Source organism: Lacerta agilis, chromosome 3 (assembly GCF_009819535.1).
Source record: "Lacerta agilis isolate rLacAgi1 chromosome 3, rLacAgi1.pri, whole genome shotgun sequence".
In the NCBI taxonomy this organism is placed as follows: Eukaryota; Metazoa; Chordata; class Lepidosauria; order Squamata; family Lacertidae; genus Lacerta; species Lacerta agilis.
In genome coordinates this window covers 37,362,078-37,376,879 of record NC_046314.1, presented here as the reverse complement: position 1 = coordinate 37,376,879, position 14,802 = coordinate 37,362,078, and the positions used below count along the sequence as shown (strand labels likewise).

Here is a 14,802-nt window from a genome sequence, read left to right as displayed (position 1 = left end):
AGTACCAGAACAGGTTACTTCTGGGTTCGGCAGTTCGCGCATGCGCATGCGCTCAAAATGACATCATTGCATGCGCAGAAACCCCAAATTGTGTCGCCCGCATGTGCAGTCGCGGTGCTTCAGGATACGCGCTGCTCATGATGCAAACGGGGCTCCAAAATGGATCCTGTTCGCATCCAGAGGTACCACTGTAATTTTAATTTTACTTTCTGAAAATGTAAGCTAAATGTGAATGCTAAATAATATTAATATATAATATAACTGCAAGTATTTGGAAATTATTTTTACTGATTTCTGTGCAATTTTACACACATTTTACTTACCAAGCAAAATTAAATTATATTAATTTAACCAAAATATTTTTGAATTCGCAAGTCGTGTTACCACTTTTTAGTACCCTTCAGTTTTTGAATTTGAAAGTTGAAAAATTCAGCATCCCCTAGGCCGTTGTAGCTGTATGTGAGCTGGATCAGTTGCTACAAGCAGAACCCTACTTTTGTATACTTAGATAAAATGTTGCAGTTGCTTCATCCCGATCTTCTATATCATAAAAACCATATAAAGTTAAATCTGTTCAAAAATTCAATCTACATGTTAAGATCGTTCAACATAAATATTTTGGGAACAGTGACTTCTTGTGTATCTTCTTGTAATGGCCATTTTGTGTCTTCCTAGAATCATTCTCATGATCATCTATTAGATGTTGGTGATTCAAAAAAGCAACAGGCCAACCAGCATAACTACCGTACTAGATTTGCATTGGAAGAAACTGCCAGGCCAAATGAAGATGCGGAAAAAGGAAGCAGTTCCTCAGAAGTAAGACACGGAATTATATTTTATGGGACGGTGACAGTAGCATTCATTCAGGTTTATGTTGGTGGTGGGTCAACATTTTTGTGTGACATTTAAGTTGCATGCATCAAAATTGACATACCGTATATACTTGAGTATAAGCCTAGTTTTTCAGCACACATTTTGTGCTTTAAAAGCTGCCCTCGGCTTATACTCAAGTCAACCATTCCTTAAGAAGCGTACAAGAATGGCGGTTCTTTACTCTCCCCAGGAAGCTTGTTCCATTCCTGAACTGCTCACATAAATGCAAACTTTAGACCCCAGAAGGCAGAAAGCCTATCAGTTAAGGAAGTATTAAAACCCCACAGGTGCTCACTTTCCCTGGCTCCTGCTTAAACAGGACAGGATCCCAGCCTTCTCTGTATAACACAAGGGAACATTGCGCTGTGGGTTAAACCACAGAGCCCTAGGGCTTGCCGATCAGAAGAATGGCGGTTCGAAACCCTGCGACGGGGTGAGCTCCACAGCAGCAAAGGAGGAAGAGGAAGGAGCAGCCCAAAGGGCTGCTTTGGGCTGCTCGTTCCTCCTCTACCACAGTGGCAAAGGTGAACCGGCTTATACTTGAGTCAATAAGCTTTCCCACATTTTTGTAGGGAAATTAGGTGCCTCGGCTTATATTTGGGTCGACTTATACTCGAGTATATAGGTACTTGCTTTAGCAAGGCAGTGCTGCAGTGTGGAGGGCTCCTGTTCATCATGCCAGGCAGCCAGGCCGCTCTTCCAGGAAACAGCATGTGGGTGGGGGAGTGCAACGAGCAGTAGATGAAAATTGGAGAGGGATCTACATCAAAGGGACCTCTGCTGGAAGCTGATTTTGCCTTTGTGAACAGAAGGAGCCCTTTGCTCACTGGGGGCAAGTCTAGACCCAACCCAACTAATATTTCTTAGAAGAAACATTATTGGATTTTTAATATATATGTATATGTATTATGTATTACTAGCTATAAACAAACATTATATTCCCTTGCTCTTAGGAGGGAGAAGTAGTTGTTGCAAATGGCGGAACATCTGAAGATGAGAGGAAAGCATGGCACAGTGATGGCAGTTCTAGGTAAGAGACTGAATATAAAGGTCCATAAAGGCTGCTAAATGCGTGTGTGCGCAATCACTCTCTCTCTATATAGCATAAAGGAAAGAAAGAAATTTAAGAAGGGAAAAAATAAAAACAATGAGATTAAGAAAAGATGGATTAACAAACAGTTATGGAATGCAAAAAAGGAAAAAGAAAAGCAAGAGAGAAGGAAGAAAAGAAAATAGGCTGGGATCCAAGGTGCTGTACATGTACAGGGGATTTTCGTCCTCCCCTTTTAAGCACTCTCAAGGTAGTGAGATGCTCTAGGGTAGCAGTCCTATATCCCTTGCATATCTAGTTCAAGTATTTCTAGGTCCCAGCTATAGTCTATAAGATTTTCTTGTCTAAGCTAAAGCAAAAGTTGAACTTTGAGAATGGATTTCCTCTAGTTTGAATAGTTTTAGACATTGAAGAAACATGCATAAATATATATTGGTCTAGAGGGTAACTTTAGTTAAGTAAACGAAGGAACTGGAAATTTGTAAAAAATATTCTGTATTGATATTTTTGCAAAGTCTATAGAGGTGAAACTCGAAAAATTAGAATATTGTGGAAAAGTCCATTTATGTAAGCAATTGTTTTCATTAGTTACTGGAGTTTAATATATGAAATAGAGAAGACTCCCTGGAAAAGACCCTGATGTTGGGAAAGATGGAGGGCACAAGGAGAAGGGGACGCCAAAGGATGAGATGGTTGGACAGTATTCTCGAAGCTACTAACATGAGTTTGGCCAAACTGCGGGAGGCAGTGAAGGATAGGTGTGCCTGGCGTGCTCTGGTCCATGGGGTCACGAAGAGTCGGACACGACTGAACGACTGAACAACAACAATATATGAAATAGACTCATGACATGCAAAGCGAGATATGTCAAGCCTTTGTTCGTTATAATTGTGATGATTATGGCGTACAGCTGATGAAAACCCCAAAGTTGAAATTGTTAATTTGGGGTTCTCATCAGCTGCGCACCATAATCACCACAATTATAACAAATAAAGGCTTGATGTATCTCGCTTTGCATGTCATGAGTCTATCTCATATATTAGTTTCACCTTTTAAGTTGAATTACTGAAAGAAATGAACCTTTCCACGATATTCTAATTTTTCGGGTTTCACATGTATATTTGGGTCGCTAGATAAAGGCAAAGCATTGTTGAGCTAATGCACAAAATTTAAGAAATCATTTAAATACATAACAGAAGAGGCAGTGTAACAGTGATTTAAAAACAGTACTTCATGGTCCTATTTTTTGAGGCATTCAGTTGGACAATTACAGTGGTGCCTCGCAAGATGAAATTAATTCGTTCCGCAAGACGCTTCGTCTTGCGGAAATTTCTTCTTGCGAGGCACCTTTTCCCATAGGAACGCATTAAAATTTAATTAATGCGTTCCTATGGGAAAAAAGTCCGGGGGCCCCTCCCGACCGGCACCGGAGCCATGCCACGCCGCGTTTTAAGACTGCAGTGAGCGAACAGCGATCGTTGCAGTCTTAAAACGCGGTGCCGCGGCTCCGGGAGGGAGGGAGGGGGCTGTGGGATTCTGCCCACCATCGGGCGCGATCCCACAGCCCCCTCCCGACCGGCAACAAAGCCCCGCGGCGCCGCGTTTGTGCTGTAAAGGCTTACCTTTTCGCTCCGGTCGGGAGGGGTGTTGTCCGCGCCCGCCATTTTGGATCGACTGTGCATGTCTGCGCATGTCCAATAATAAGTAGCATTAACCTATTTTGTCAAGCTTATACAGTGGTACCTTGGGTTACATACGCTTCAGGTTACATACTCCGCTAACCCAGAAATAATGCTTCAGGTTAAGTACTTTGCTTCAGGATAAGAACAGAAATCGTGCTCTGGCAGCGCAGCGGCAGCGGGAGGCCCCATTAGCTAAAGTGGTGCTTCAGGTTAAGAACAGTTTCAGGTTAAGAACGGGCCTCTGGAAGGAATTAACTACATAACCAGAGGTACCACTGTATTTGTATTTGGGATCCAAAGCTAACTGCTATATTGGAAATAAGATTAAATATGTGTTAATTGGAATACTTAAGGAAAGTTTCATAATTTGGTAGTTTTTATTTTAAAAATACATTCTACTCTTGTATACCTGTTTCTATGCTTAGGATTATGTTGTATGAAATTCCATCTGTTCATCCTTAACGTTCCATTCAGGAAATGCATGTAGATTCAATCAATTCTAGTTCTAGTAAAGGTGGGGTAGGAAACACTTAAATCTTCCTAGCATGGCTCTCTAGATTTTAAGTCCTAGCTGGAAAGTTATTTTTGCGTGTGTTAAGCTTGCATAAATTTATTATTGGTTTGTTCTTCTAGTGACTATTCTAGTGATTATTCGGACTGGACAGCAGATGCTGGAATTAATCTGCAACCACCAAAGAAAGTTCCTAAAATTAAGACTAAGAAAGCAGAAAGCAGCTCAGAAGATGAGGAAGGTCCTGAAAAACAGAGGCAAAAGCAAATCAGAAAGGAAAGAAAAAAAGATACTGAATACAAAGATGGTCCAACATCACCAAAGAAAAGGAAACCCAAAGAGAGAAAGCAAAAGGTTGTATTATAGTAGTAGAATATTAACTAATATAAACATTCTTCTGATTAGCAGTAATGTTGCTTCAATTGTTGTCAATATTGATCCCTATGAATGGCAGTTATAATTTCAAGGCACCCACCACTACATTAATGTACTTACATGTTTCTGAACTTGAAAGTGCTACTTTCTTTTTTACTTTGCAAGAATTTTGAAGTCTTGCATGTGTTTAAATACACAGGAAAGGAATCCTTTCATCAACAGAAGAGAATCTCTTTGATCCAACCCATTAGTAGAGTAGTTTTGTTCTCAGGCAGTGTGACTTTCATTCAGATTAAATGTAGTGATGGTAGCTGTCCTCCTTGTGCATTTTGCATGCACTTTTTTTTTAAAAAAAAATCATTCACCTGTGGAATGCTTTTATGTTAATCCATTGTCATTGAGGACAGCCACATAAAAGCTGTTTGGGGACTTGGAACAACAACCTTGGTTGTATTCCTGTATTGCTTCTATGTTTTCTACTACTTTGTAGGGCTTTTCCAGATAATGGTTTGGATCTTAAGTTCCTCCTCTGTTCCTGTAAGAAAGAAGGACATTTCTGTCAAACCCGTTCTCTATTTGTAGCCCTCTGTACCATATCCCACACTGTTCATTAGGGCCTCCCAATCCCAGAGCAGATTTCTGAAGTAGCAGAAGGCACAAAGGGAAGGGGGAGGCAGGAAAGCTCTGTTCTGTGAAAGCAAATTCTGTTATGTTCATAGATGTATGGATCCGAGCCAATGTTTTTCTGCAGCAGTTGTTGGTTAATTGTACAGGATCCTGAGTACCTGTGTATGTGGCAGGGGGGGAACTGTCATCCCTTGAATGGCAAAATCCTAACCTGTTTCACATGTAATGCTAAACTATGGTGTTTTTTGTGTGTAGAATATTTATATCCATTTTCTAACAGAATATTACTCAATATGATTTAGTGTTATTTGTCCAAGCCTCAGGGTTTGTGCACTCTGCTATTCCATCCTTTTAATCTTCAGCTAATAGAATTTACTCAATATGCTGAATCCGGTACAAACTATGGTTAGTGTGAACTGTGGTTTAGGGAAACAAGCCAACTTCAAATTCTGATTTATAACCCAGCTTATTTCCATAAATATGAATAATAGGTTTCAATTTCAACCAAGTGAGTAGCGTAATTAGTTGAAAATAGGTGTGTGGGAGCATGTGATCCTGAGGCCAACCCAGCTTGATTCTTGTAGTTCTAAACAAGATAGGGTGTAGTGTTGCATCTGAACACAACTGCTGGCTGCATTAACATGTAGTGCCAAACCATATTTTAGCATTATTGCTTCTCTCGTCATTCTCTTAGTGTTGCTGTGAGTACTTCACAAGTTCCCACTTTTGTTTTAGAATCATAGAATTGCAGAGCTGGAAGGGACGTTGAGGATCATCTACTCCAGTGGTGGCCAAATTGGCCCTCCAGCTGTTTTTTTTACTACAACTCCCATAATCCCTAGCTGACAGGACCAGTGGCCTGGAGGGCCAAGTTTGGCCATAGCTGATCTAGTCCAACCCCCTGCAATGCAGGAATATGCAGCTGTCCCATATGGAGATCGAACTTGCAACCTTGACATTATCAGCACCATGCTCTAACCAACTGAGCTATCCAGGCTAACTGTAGCTTCTCATGACATCCAAACATGGACAAATGGCAGTTAGTCTTAGGTATGATTAGTGGAAATGAACCAAATTGTAAACTTGGATTTGTGAAGCTGGCTTGTTTTCACTAACTATAGTTAAGATTAACCACAACTGAGTTTGGATGAAGGCTAAATTGTGGTTAATTTAAAGCAGAAGCTTCCAATTTCCAAGCCAGAAACTGAATTGCAGGGTTGGGCTGTATATCAGATTGGAGACAACTTGGAAAGTATCTAAACTCCATTTTACTGGTCCCACTGCTTCAATCTTCATGGCGTCATTAATTCTTTTCATAAAAATTGTGGGGATCCACCATTTAAAAAATAGCAGTTGGTAAAAATCATACTCTGCAGTAAGGATGTGAAGATGGTGACTACCTTTTGAAAATTTACTTTGAAGACCTCAATTAGGCTTTATTTTAATAATGTGGATATGAGCGCAACCAAGGTAAATGCAAGTTTATAGAAGATTTTGATACTATTCGTTTATATTCTAATAGACTTGATATCTACTTTCCAACTGTATTCCTCAAAGCAACTCCAAACATTAAGGAAAAGGAATGGACACATTGAAAACCATGCACTTAAAACAAACAAACAAGCAGCTGAGCTGGAAAAGGATCAGCCACTTAACATAGGCTTTGCCTTTCTCCCTTTCCCTCCTGGAATCCTTTCCAGACCGTAGTTGCTGTTAATGGCTGCGTAGCGTGAGAGAGAACAGTGTAGCTAGAGCAGTGTTGCATTTGGCTTTTTTTTAAATTAATGAAAAACATTTTGGGTGGTTTGCCAAACCACACAATTGAATTTATTTCAAACTGGATAGTTAGAAAATACAGATTCTGTAAATAACAATTTTGTATGCAGTAAGGAGATTCTCTCTGCATTACAGAGAGCTGTTTCTTCATCTCTGCACCTTTCTATATATCCACCCACCTATTGAAAAAAGTTGGCTCCCAGGGTTCCACTATGCTTAGAATCATAATGAGAACTGAATCTTGCAACAGAGCTAAATTATGCAGATGGAGTCTGGGTCGATTCTTAGTGGCAACCAGTGGATCAATGGGATGAAGCAAATTAACTACAAATTGAGGTATAGCAGAAGTGGTTGAGTTGCCTTACAGTAGTGCAATATGTGGCTTCCCACAAAGCACCCACCCACTTGTGCCTTCCCATGGTCCAGTCAATATATACCCTCCATGCACACATGGGAACAGATGTGCTAGTACATACACAATCTTTCATTTCCAGGGTTTTATCACAATCTAGCATAAAAAGCAGGACCTGTGGTGTGGACAATGGGTGTGTCGGGTTTGCTCCTGTTACAAACATTCGCCTATTTCGTTTTTTACCCCAGGATGGCTAACCAAAATATTTCAAATTAAATATATTTTTCAGTAAATCTTTACACTTCTAATGATGCCTCAGATAAATAAAAAATGCTAGAGATTAATTCGGATTTATTGGGGGGGTTTCTTTTAGAGGTTGGCTGTGGGAGTGTTGGCAGAAAATGGCTTGACATTGGAAGAATGGCTGCCTTCTGTGTGGATCACAGACCTTGTTCCTCGCCGATGTCCATTTGTACCACAAATGGGGGATGAGGTACGTTAAAAAAAATTATTCCCCCCCCCTATGCTGTGCTCTGTCTGGCATTCTTGTTCTATTGTATTAGTCTATTTTCAGAGTAATTAAAACAAAAACAAAGCAGAACACTGGAATAAACCAGAACAGTGGTGCTTGTTTTTAAAATACCAGTTCTCTCTACTTGTCACTGTTGAGTGATTCAGACACCGGGGTGCAAACTGTATAAGAGGAATGCATTGCAATTCATAGAGAAGGATAAACTATACAGGAGATGCTTGTCTCTTAGGCCTGTATACTCTTCAGTCCACAAGATGTGTGAACCTTGCAAATCATTGCAGTGGTGAGGTGTGCAGAGTTAAGAGAGCATTTCCCCCCTCCCTTATTTCAACTCCCTTGGCAGGCTGCTGGGGCAGAGCTTTTTGAGAGCTGCTTTTATGGGAGCCATCATTAGAGTTGCCAATAACCCCTCTTTTGTTACCCTGCAGAAATTTTGGTTGGGTAGAGTTATTGATAAATTCAACTAGCTCACACCATCTATATATAGTGCCAAATGTCAGATACCTAAAACAAATTTATTCAATTCATTATTGCTTCTATTACAGAAACATTTGTCTCTGGCAGCGTAAGGGAGGGGCATCCAACAACCCTTAGATTTACACCCAGTATAATAGGTTCTTCAGGATAAGAAACTAGACTGATGTGCTCTCTATAAAGTTAGTTACTGTGTACAATAGATTCTTGGCAGAGAAGGGAAAACATGGTGTGGGAGAAAACATTGTACCTTACAGGATTGTCTAGTCCTTGATTCTCCAACAATTTTCAGCCTAAAAAACTGGGTCAGCCAGAGGAAATTATAGGTGTGGCTTGCATGTTGAATGTAGGGACCATATTTATGGAAGATCACAATTCTGGCAGGCATATCTGAGCTTAGGTTTCCCCCCAAAAACTTTGCTGGTGTGTGGATTCCAGTGGTCCTGTAGCCATGTAAGGAGGGCATGGTGTTTGAGCATCACACCATAAACTGAATCAGCCTTTTTGCTCAGCAACTGGAAAACTGTTTTGTTTAGGACAGCTCAGGTGCTACAATAGAGTGTCAGACTAGGATTTGAGAGAGAAGGGTTCAAAATTTCCACTCAGCTGTGAAGGTTACTAGGTGACATTAGGCCTGCTGCATACTTCTCCATCAGGTTGTTGTTGGGATAAGATGGGGAGACAAAGAGCCCTGTGTGCCACCTTGAGTTCCTTAGATGAAATATGGATGTAATAAATAAAATTCCAGGTGTTATCTTATTCTAATGTTATAAAATAGGAGCAGGTGGTGCTGTGGTCTAAGCCACTGAGCCTCTTGGGCTTGCCTGTCTGAAGGTCGGAGGTTTGAATTCACATGATGGAGTGAGCTCCCGTTGCTCTATCCCAGCTACTGCCAACCTAGCAGATTGAAAGCATACCAGTGCGAGTAGATAAATAGGTACTGCTGTGGCAGGAAGGTAAATGGTGTTTCTGTGTGCTCTGGCACTCGTCACAGTGTCCTGTTGCGCCAGAAGCGGTTTAGTCATGCTGGCCACATGACCTGGAAAGTTGTCTGGACAAACACTGGCTCCCTCGGCCTAAAGTGAGATGAACGCTGCACCCCATAGTCACCTTTAACCGTCCTGGGGTCCTTAGCTTTTTTTTTATAACTGAATGTTATAAACTTGCACTGTGATGTATTAAAAGCTTCAAAATGTTTAAACTGATTATTAGTGTTGAATTCTGCTTTTAAATATAGCCATGAGCCTTATTAGCCACTTCACTGGTTTCATATTATGCACAATGAGAAAAGCATATTATGAATATTTTGCTATTGTAAGCTAGGTAGAACCCAAAATGTACACATTTCATAAATGTGTGAAAACCTTACAGGTGCTTGCTGAGAGCAGGCATTTCTCAAAGATGATATAGAAACACGTACAAAGCAACTACGTCATGTTGTGTGGAAATTGGTTTCCGTATGGTTGTGTACTTTTTGATGCTTTTTATTTATTGTTTATTATTTTTGTTATATTTATAACTACTAAATATTGTCATGTTGTAAGCCTGGAGCATTGTTTTAACTGGAAAGGCAGGATACAGATAAAATGGTGATGATGTTGTCAGTGCTAACTTGGTGAAATACTGATCCAGAGTCGCATAGAAATGGGGGGACAATAACTGAATAACTAAATTCAGAGCTTTAATCTTAAAATAGTCCTGGCTCTCTTTAACATAATGTAAAATCAACGATAAATGACTGTTCTAAATTCCAGTTCATTTCTTTTGAGTGCTGCTTTTTCATATAGTCAAAATGGCATCAACTGTGCACAAGAGGGATGGCAGCAGCAGAATTGGTTTGCAGAAGTACAAAGAAAATAACGGAGTTGTGGTGTTTTTTTTTTTGGGGGGGGGAGAACCAACACAATGGAAAGTGCCCCTGGAACAGAGATGGAGGAAAAAATAAGACACTGGAGGGGGTGGGAGGGAGAGAAATAATAGAATGGAATTGCTCTCAAGGGAGGATAGAAGGAAAAAGCATATATGAACAGGGTAGAGAGAACCATTTCACTGTCCCATTGTTTACACAGGCTATTTATGGTTCACACTGAAAAGCTAATTTTAAATGTCCTCAGGGATGGAAGAGAGCTGCTTCTGGACATTTATGAAAAACTGAGCTTTTAATGTTGCCGGGATTGGGTGCCAGTTGCCTATCCCACATATCCCATGGATGGTAAAAACAAAGCAGCCCAATAAGAGCAGTATATTTAGTGCCCATGGAATTCTGCATGAATGTTGTGGAATAAAAATGAGGAGAGGGGAGAGAGTGGAATGCAGTAGCTGGAACCCTTAACAGAATTTGCCACGCTACCACAGAGCCATGCTTGTTCTGTGTGTCTCATATTCAGGTGTGAGTACAGTGGCTTAGATAGTTAAAACAGCACCACTCCTGCAGAAGTAGCAGCAGGCTTGGAGGAATAGTTATGTCTGCAGAAGTGCAAAGAATCGTATAGGGAGGAGAATCTTAAAGGACTCCCACCATCAATACCCCCAGTTGTGTTTAAAAAGGAAAAGGCTAGCGGGAGGAGAAATAGAATTGTAGCAGAGGACATGACTGGAACAGTGAAAATGAGGCAAGGGAAGAGGTGGCTGCTGGTCAGGAAGTAGAAATGACAAGTGGCATGTCCTCTGATATTTAAGTATGTGTTATGCGGCTGGGTAAATGGACTTCCAAGTTTTAAAAAGAAGATAATTTCAAGAAAAATAACTCAAGACATTTAATGTTTTTGAATCACCAACTTTTTCACACATCAAGTCAGGTGGCTTTTTTTTTAAAGTATCTGTTCTGTTCTTAAGGTATATTATTTCCGACAAGGCCATGAAGCGTATGTTTTAATGGCAAAGAAGAACAAAATATATAGCATTAATCCCAAGAAACAGCCATGGCATAAGATGGAACTACGGGTATGTCTCTTCTGTTTTCCCCTTTAAGTTCTATACATATTTATCTTGTAGTAACTCAGAAGGATTTATTACTTTGTAGGCATAAATAAGATTGTCCTCTAAAACAAACCATGGCAAGGTGGCATTCTTTCTCCTTGAACCTCTCCTATCTTGTGTGCATTTCCCTCCATCCCTTGCTGCCATTGACTGTTCCTAACTTCTTGTAAGTTGGGGGCAATTTCAGTGTTTTGTGGTCATGACAGCAAAGGATAAATATATTGCCAAATGAAGAGTTGCTGTTAACATAGTGCTCTTTCTTACGTTTTTGTATAATGTTTGCATATTAAATTTTCTGTATAATTTATAGACCACCTCAGCCCCCTCTCATGTACTGTAGTACAGTGTATTTGAATCACATTCTCTGTCATCTTAAGACACTGAAGCAATGTACAACATTAAGTACATTTAAAAATTAATAAAAAGTAGACTCCATTTCACTTCAGAATACAAGGAAATATATGATAAAGCTTAGAACTCCCAGACTACTTATGCTGTCATATGTTAACTCTTTCTGTTGTGTTTTCTTAGTATATTGAATGCAAGGCTTTTTGTTGTTGTTGTCTCCATCAGGAACAAGAACTCATGAAAATAGTTGGAATAAAATATGAAGTTGGGCTACCTACACTTTGCTGCCTTAAACTTGCTTTTCTTGACCCAGATACTGGTAAATTGACCGGAGGATCTTTTACAATGAAGTAAGGACCACTGTTCACATACGGCTGTTGTAATATGCTCGCAATAGATCTAAATTAAAAGGTCCTTATAAAATGAAGCTTAAAAGGGCTTCCTAAGTAACTTTCAAATATTCATCGCTTTGAGCTTCTGAAAGAAATTCCTGCTTCCCTTTCTTTTACCTGTTGAAAATAGAAGTTAAGATAAGATAAGAGAGCAGTAATGGGCTATACTTCTGTGCGTGCGCTTCATTTTAATCAGCTCCCCCCCCCCCACTTCCCAGCAATTCAGTGTTAATTCGGTCTCCTACCAAACTTCTGCTTTATCCCTCAGTGTATTTGTGTGTGGGGAGGGATGACACTGAAGTTCTTCTACAAGGTCTACTAAATCTTTACTTGGCATTGATATGTTCTCAAATACTTTTGGCTATGAAATAACAAACACCTTTCTTAATATTTTTGTCTTATTTTGGTTATATCCAGGTATCATGACATGCCAGATGTTATAGATTTCCTAGTCTTAAGGCAGCAGTTTGATGATGCAAAACATAGACGCTGGAACATAGGTAAGTACCTTTAATACAAGCACTATATCAGTAATTTTGGGAGGCGTTAATTATAATTCTGAGCATTAAATATAAATAAATACAGATTATTTACTCAAACCTGCTAAGTTTTCTGCTTTGAACTAGAGATGCCAGATTTAATGTATTTTCCCAATTTTGAATTTTATTTTTTAAGGAAGGTAAAAGCTGAGCTGACTAGGTCAATGCAGAAAACTGTGGCAACATGGCTTCTTAGCCGGCTAATTAAAGGCCTGCAAAGCCTGAGCTCCTTGATTAAGAACAGAATTCCTTTAAACCAAGATCTCAGATTTTTGGGTGGATGAGTGAAACAGGAAGCCATATAGATTCACGTTAAAACAAGTTTCCTCACATGAATTTTAGAAGCAACAATAATTGAAAGCAATTATTAAAGCAGATTTTAAAAATTCATTTCTATACTATACACTTGACTATAGGATTATGAAACAATCTTTTATTTCTTGACAATACTAATCAATATTAGTATTGATTAGTAATACTAACATAGATAACATTCAAAATCAATATTACTTTTACAATACAGTTGGGTATGAAAAACTAACCCCCCCCCAAAAAAAAAACCTAAAGAGAATTTAAACATTTTTGTTTTAGTATATTTTTAGGAGTATGTACTGAATAAATAAACTATTGTCTGCCTTGTCTTCTCCTGTAATTGTAAGTCAAAAAACAGGATTTCAAGGCCCATATTTTATCCCTGGAACAACAGTGTCTGCTGAACAGATAGTGCTGTCAGTACTGATCACATATAGGGGAGGGAAGAGAGAACTGAATGGAGAGGAATTAGCCCTCGCCCTCTAAGCCAGGTGAACAGAGCTGGCTAAAGCCCACATGCAGGATGCAGATCTGCATTTGAACTGTTCATGTCTTAGATGTTGAGAAAATGAATGCTGTAGTAGGAGGAAGGAATATGGGCCAAATTTATGGCTGCCTTCTTTATATCTGGAAACAGACGGCTTCTGTCATACAGTCTCAACATGAGATTAGATGATGTGACACAGACCTCTTTAATAACAAAAGAGCCTCTGTGGCATCTTACCTTTGGGAGTATTTTGCAGCCTGCTGAAATGAATCTTCCTTTGTCAAGCTTATCTGGTTGTAATGGTGTCATTAGAGTGCTGAAGCTTTATGCAGTCCTGCTAATGGAAAGTTGTCAGGGTGTTGCATCTTCTTGTTTGTTCAATAGTTGGCAAAAGCAGCTCTAATAATATTGGTAATGATTATAAGAAACTGTTAAGATACAGTTCTATCGCTTATGGAGTAATGACATGACTTTGTATTCTTGTCCAGGTGATCGATTTAGATCAGTAATTGATGATGCTTGGTGGTTCGGAACAATAGAAAGCCAAGAACCTCTTCAGCCTGATTATCCTGACAGCTTGTTTCAGTGCTACAATGTCTGGTTAGTAGCTTTTGCTTTATACATGGGGTTTTATTTTTCTCTTGTTTTTAACCTCATGTGTGTTTAATCATTGGCTGGTACGTTTCCTAACTGCATTTTGTTAAAAATGTTTTTGGGGTAAAGTGTTGATCATCTACATATTCAGATAAGTAATAATAACTTTAACTTGATTGCAATTTTCTCTCTCTCTCTCGAAGTTGGGACAATGGAGATGCTGAGAAAATGAGTCCTTGGGATATGGAGCCTATACCAAACAATGGTATGTGTCTACTTTCCCCTAGATGTACAGAAAGGAGACAGAACTTACTATGTACGTATGTGATGAACTATAAAGAAGTTAAGCTGATTATGCTATAAAAGAAGGAAAAACGAATCAATTTCTTTATTATATTAATAAAATGTCTGTGAAATAACTAGTTACCTGTTTTAAGAAAATTGAACATTGCATTTTGGTTGCCTGGTTTTCAGAAATTAAAACAAAATTTTGTTGTTAAACTACTTGGAAGCAAACATTTTTCAAATATTCCAAAACTTGTCCTTCCACTGCATTGCTGGGGTGAATTCCCAAGGTCAGAGTTCATAACACTGCTGGATTCACTGTAATAAATCCTTACTTTGTTAAATTCAACAGATTGTGATATATAAATTGATTAAATTGAACACTTTAGAAGTATTACGATAATTGCTCCTACTCATGAGTGGTGAAGTGGAAGAATGAAGACTCTGTCCAAATTAATTTGTTTATGCATGTCAGGTGTGGGGAACCTCTGGCCCTTCAAATGTTGCTGAACTATAACTCACATATACTTTAGCCATTGGCCATGGTTGCTGTCAGGAAAACCCCCTCCCCGCGGCTGCCGGTGTTGCGGGAGTGTTTAGAATACCGGGACCC

At 39.4% G+C, this 14,802-nt stretch overlaps 1 protein-coding gene across 1 annotated transcript in view; it reads left to right on the top strand.

Annotated features, from left to right (window-relative positions):
• The window catches only part of PHIP (pleckstrin homology domain interacting protein), a 63,787-nt gene that overhangs the window by 37,523 nt on the left and 11,462 nt on the right, over positions 1-14,802 (top strand). Inside the window, 9 exon segments of the mRNA XM_033143281.1 lie at positions 676-816; positions 1,827-1,903; positions 4,240-4,471; positions 7,621-7,740; positions 11,089-11,196; positions 11,806-11,930; positions 12,390-12,472; positions 13,799-13,910; positions 14,108-14,169. Coding sequence (XP_032999172.1) covers positions 676-816; positions 1,827-1,903; positions 4,240-4,471; positions 7,621-7,740; positions 11,089-11,196; positions 11,806-11,930; positions 12,390-12,472; positions 13,799-13,910; positions 14,108-14,169 — 1,060 coding nt within the window.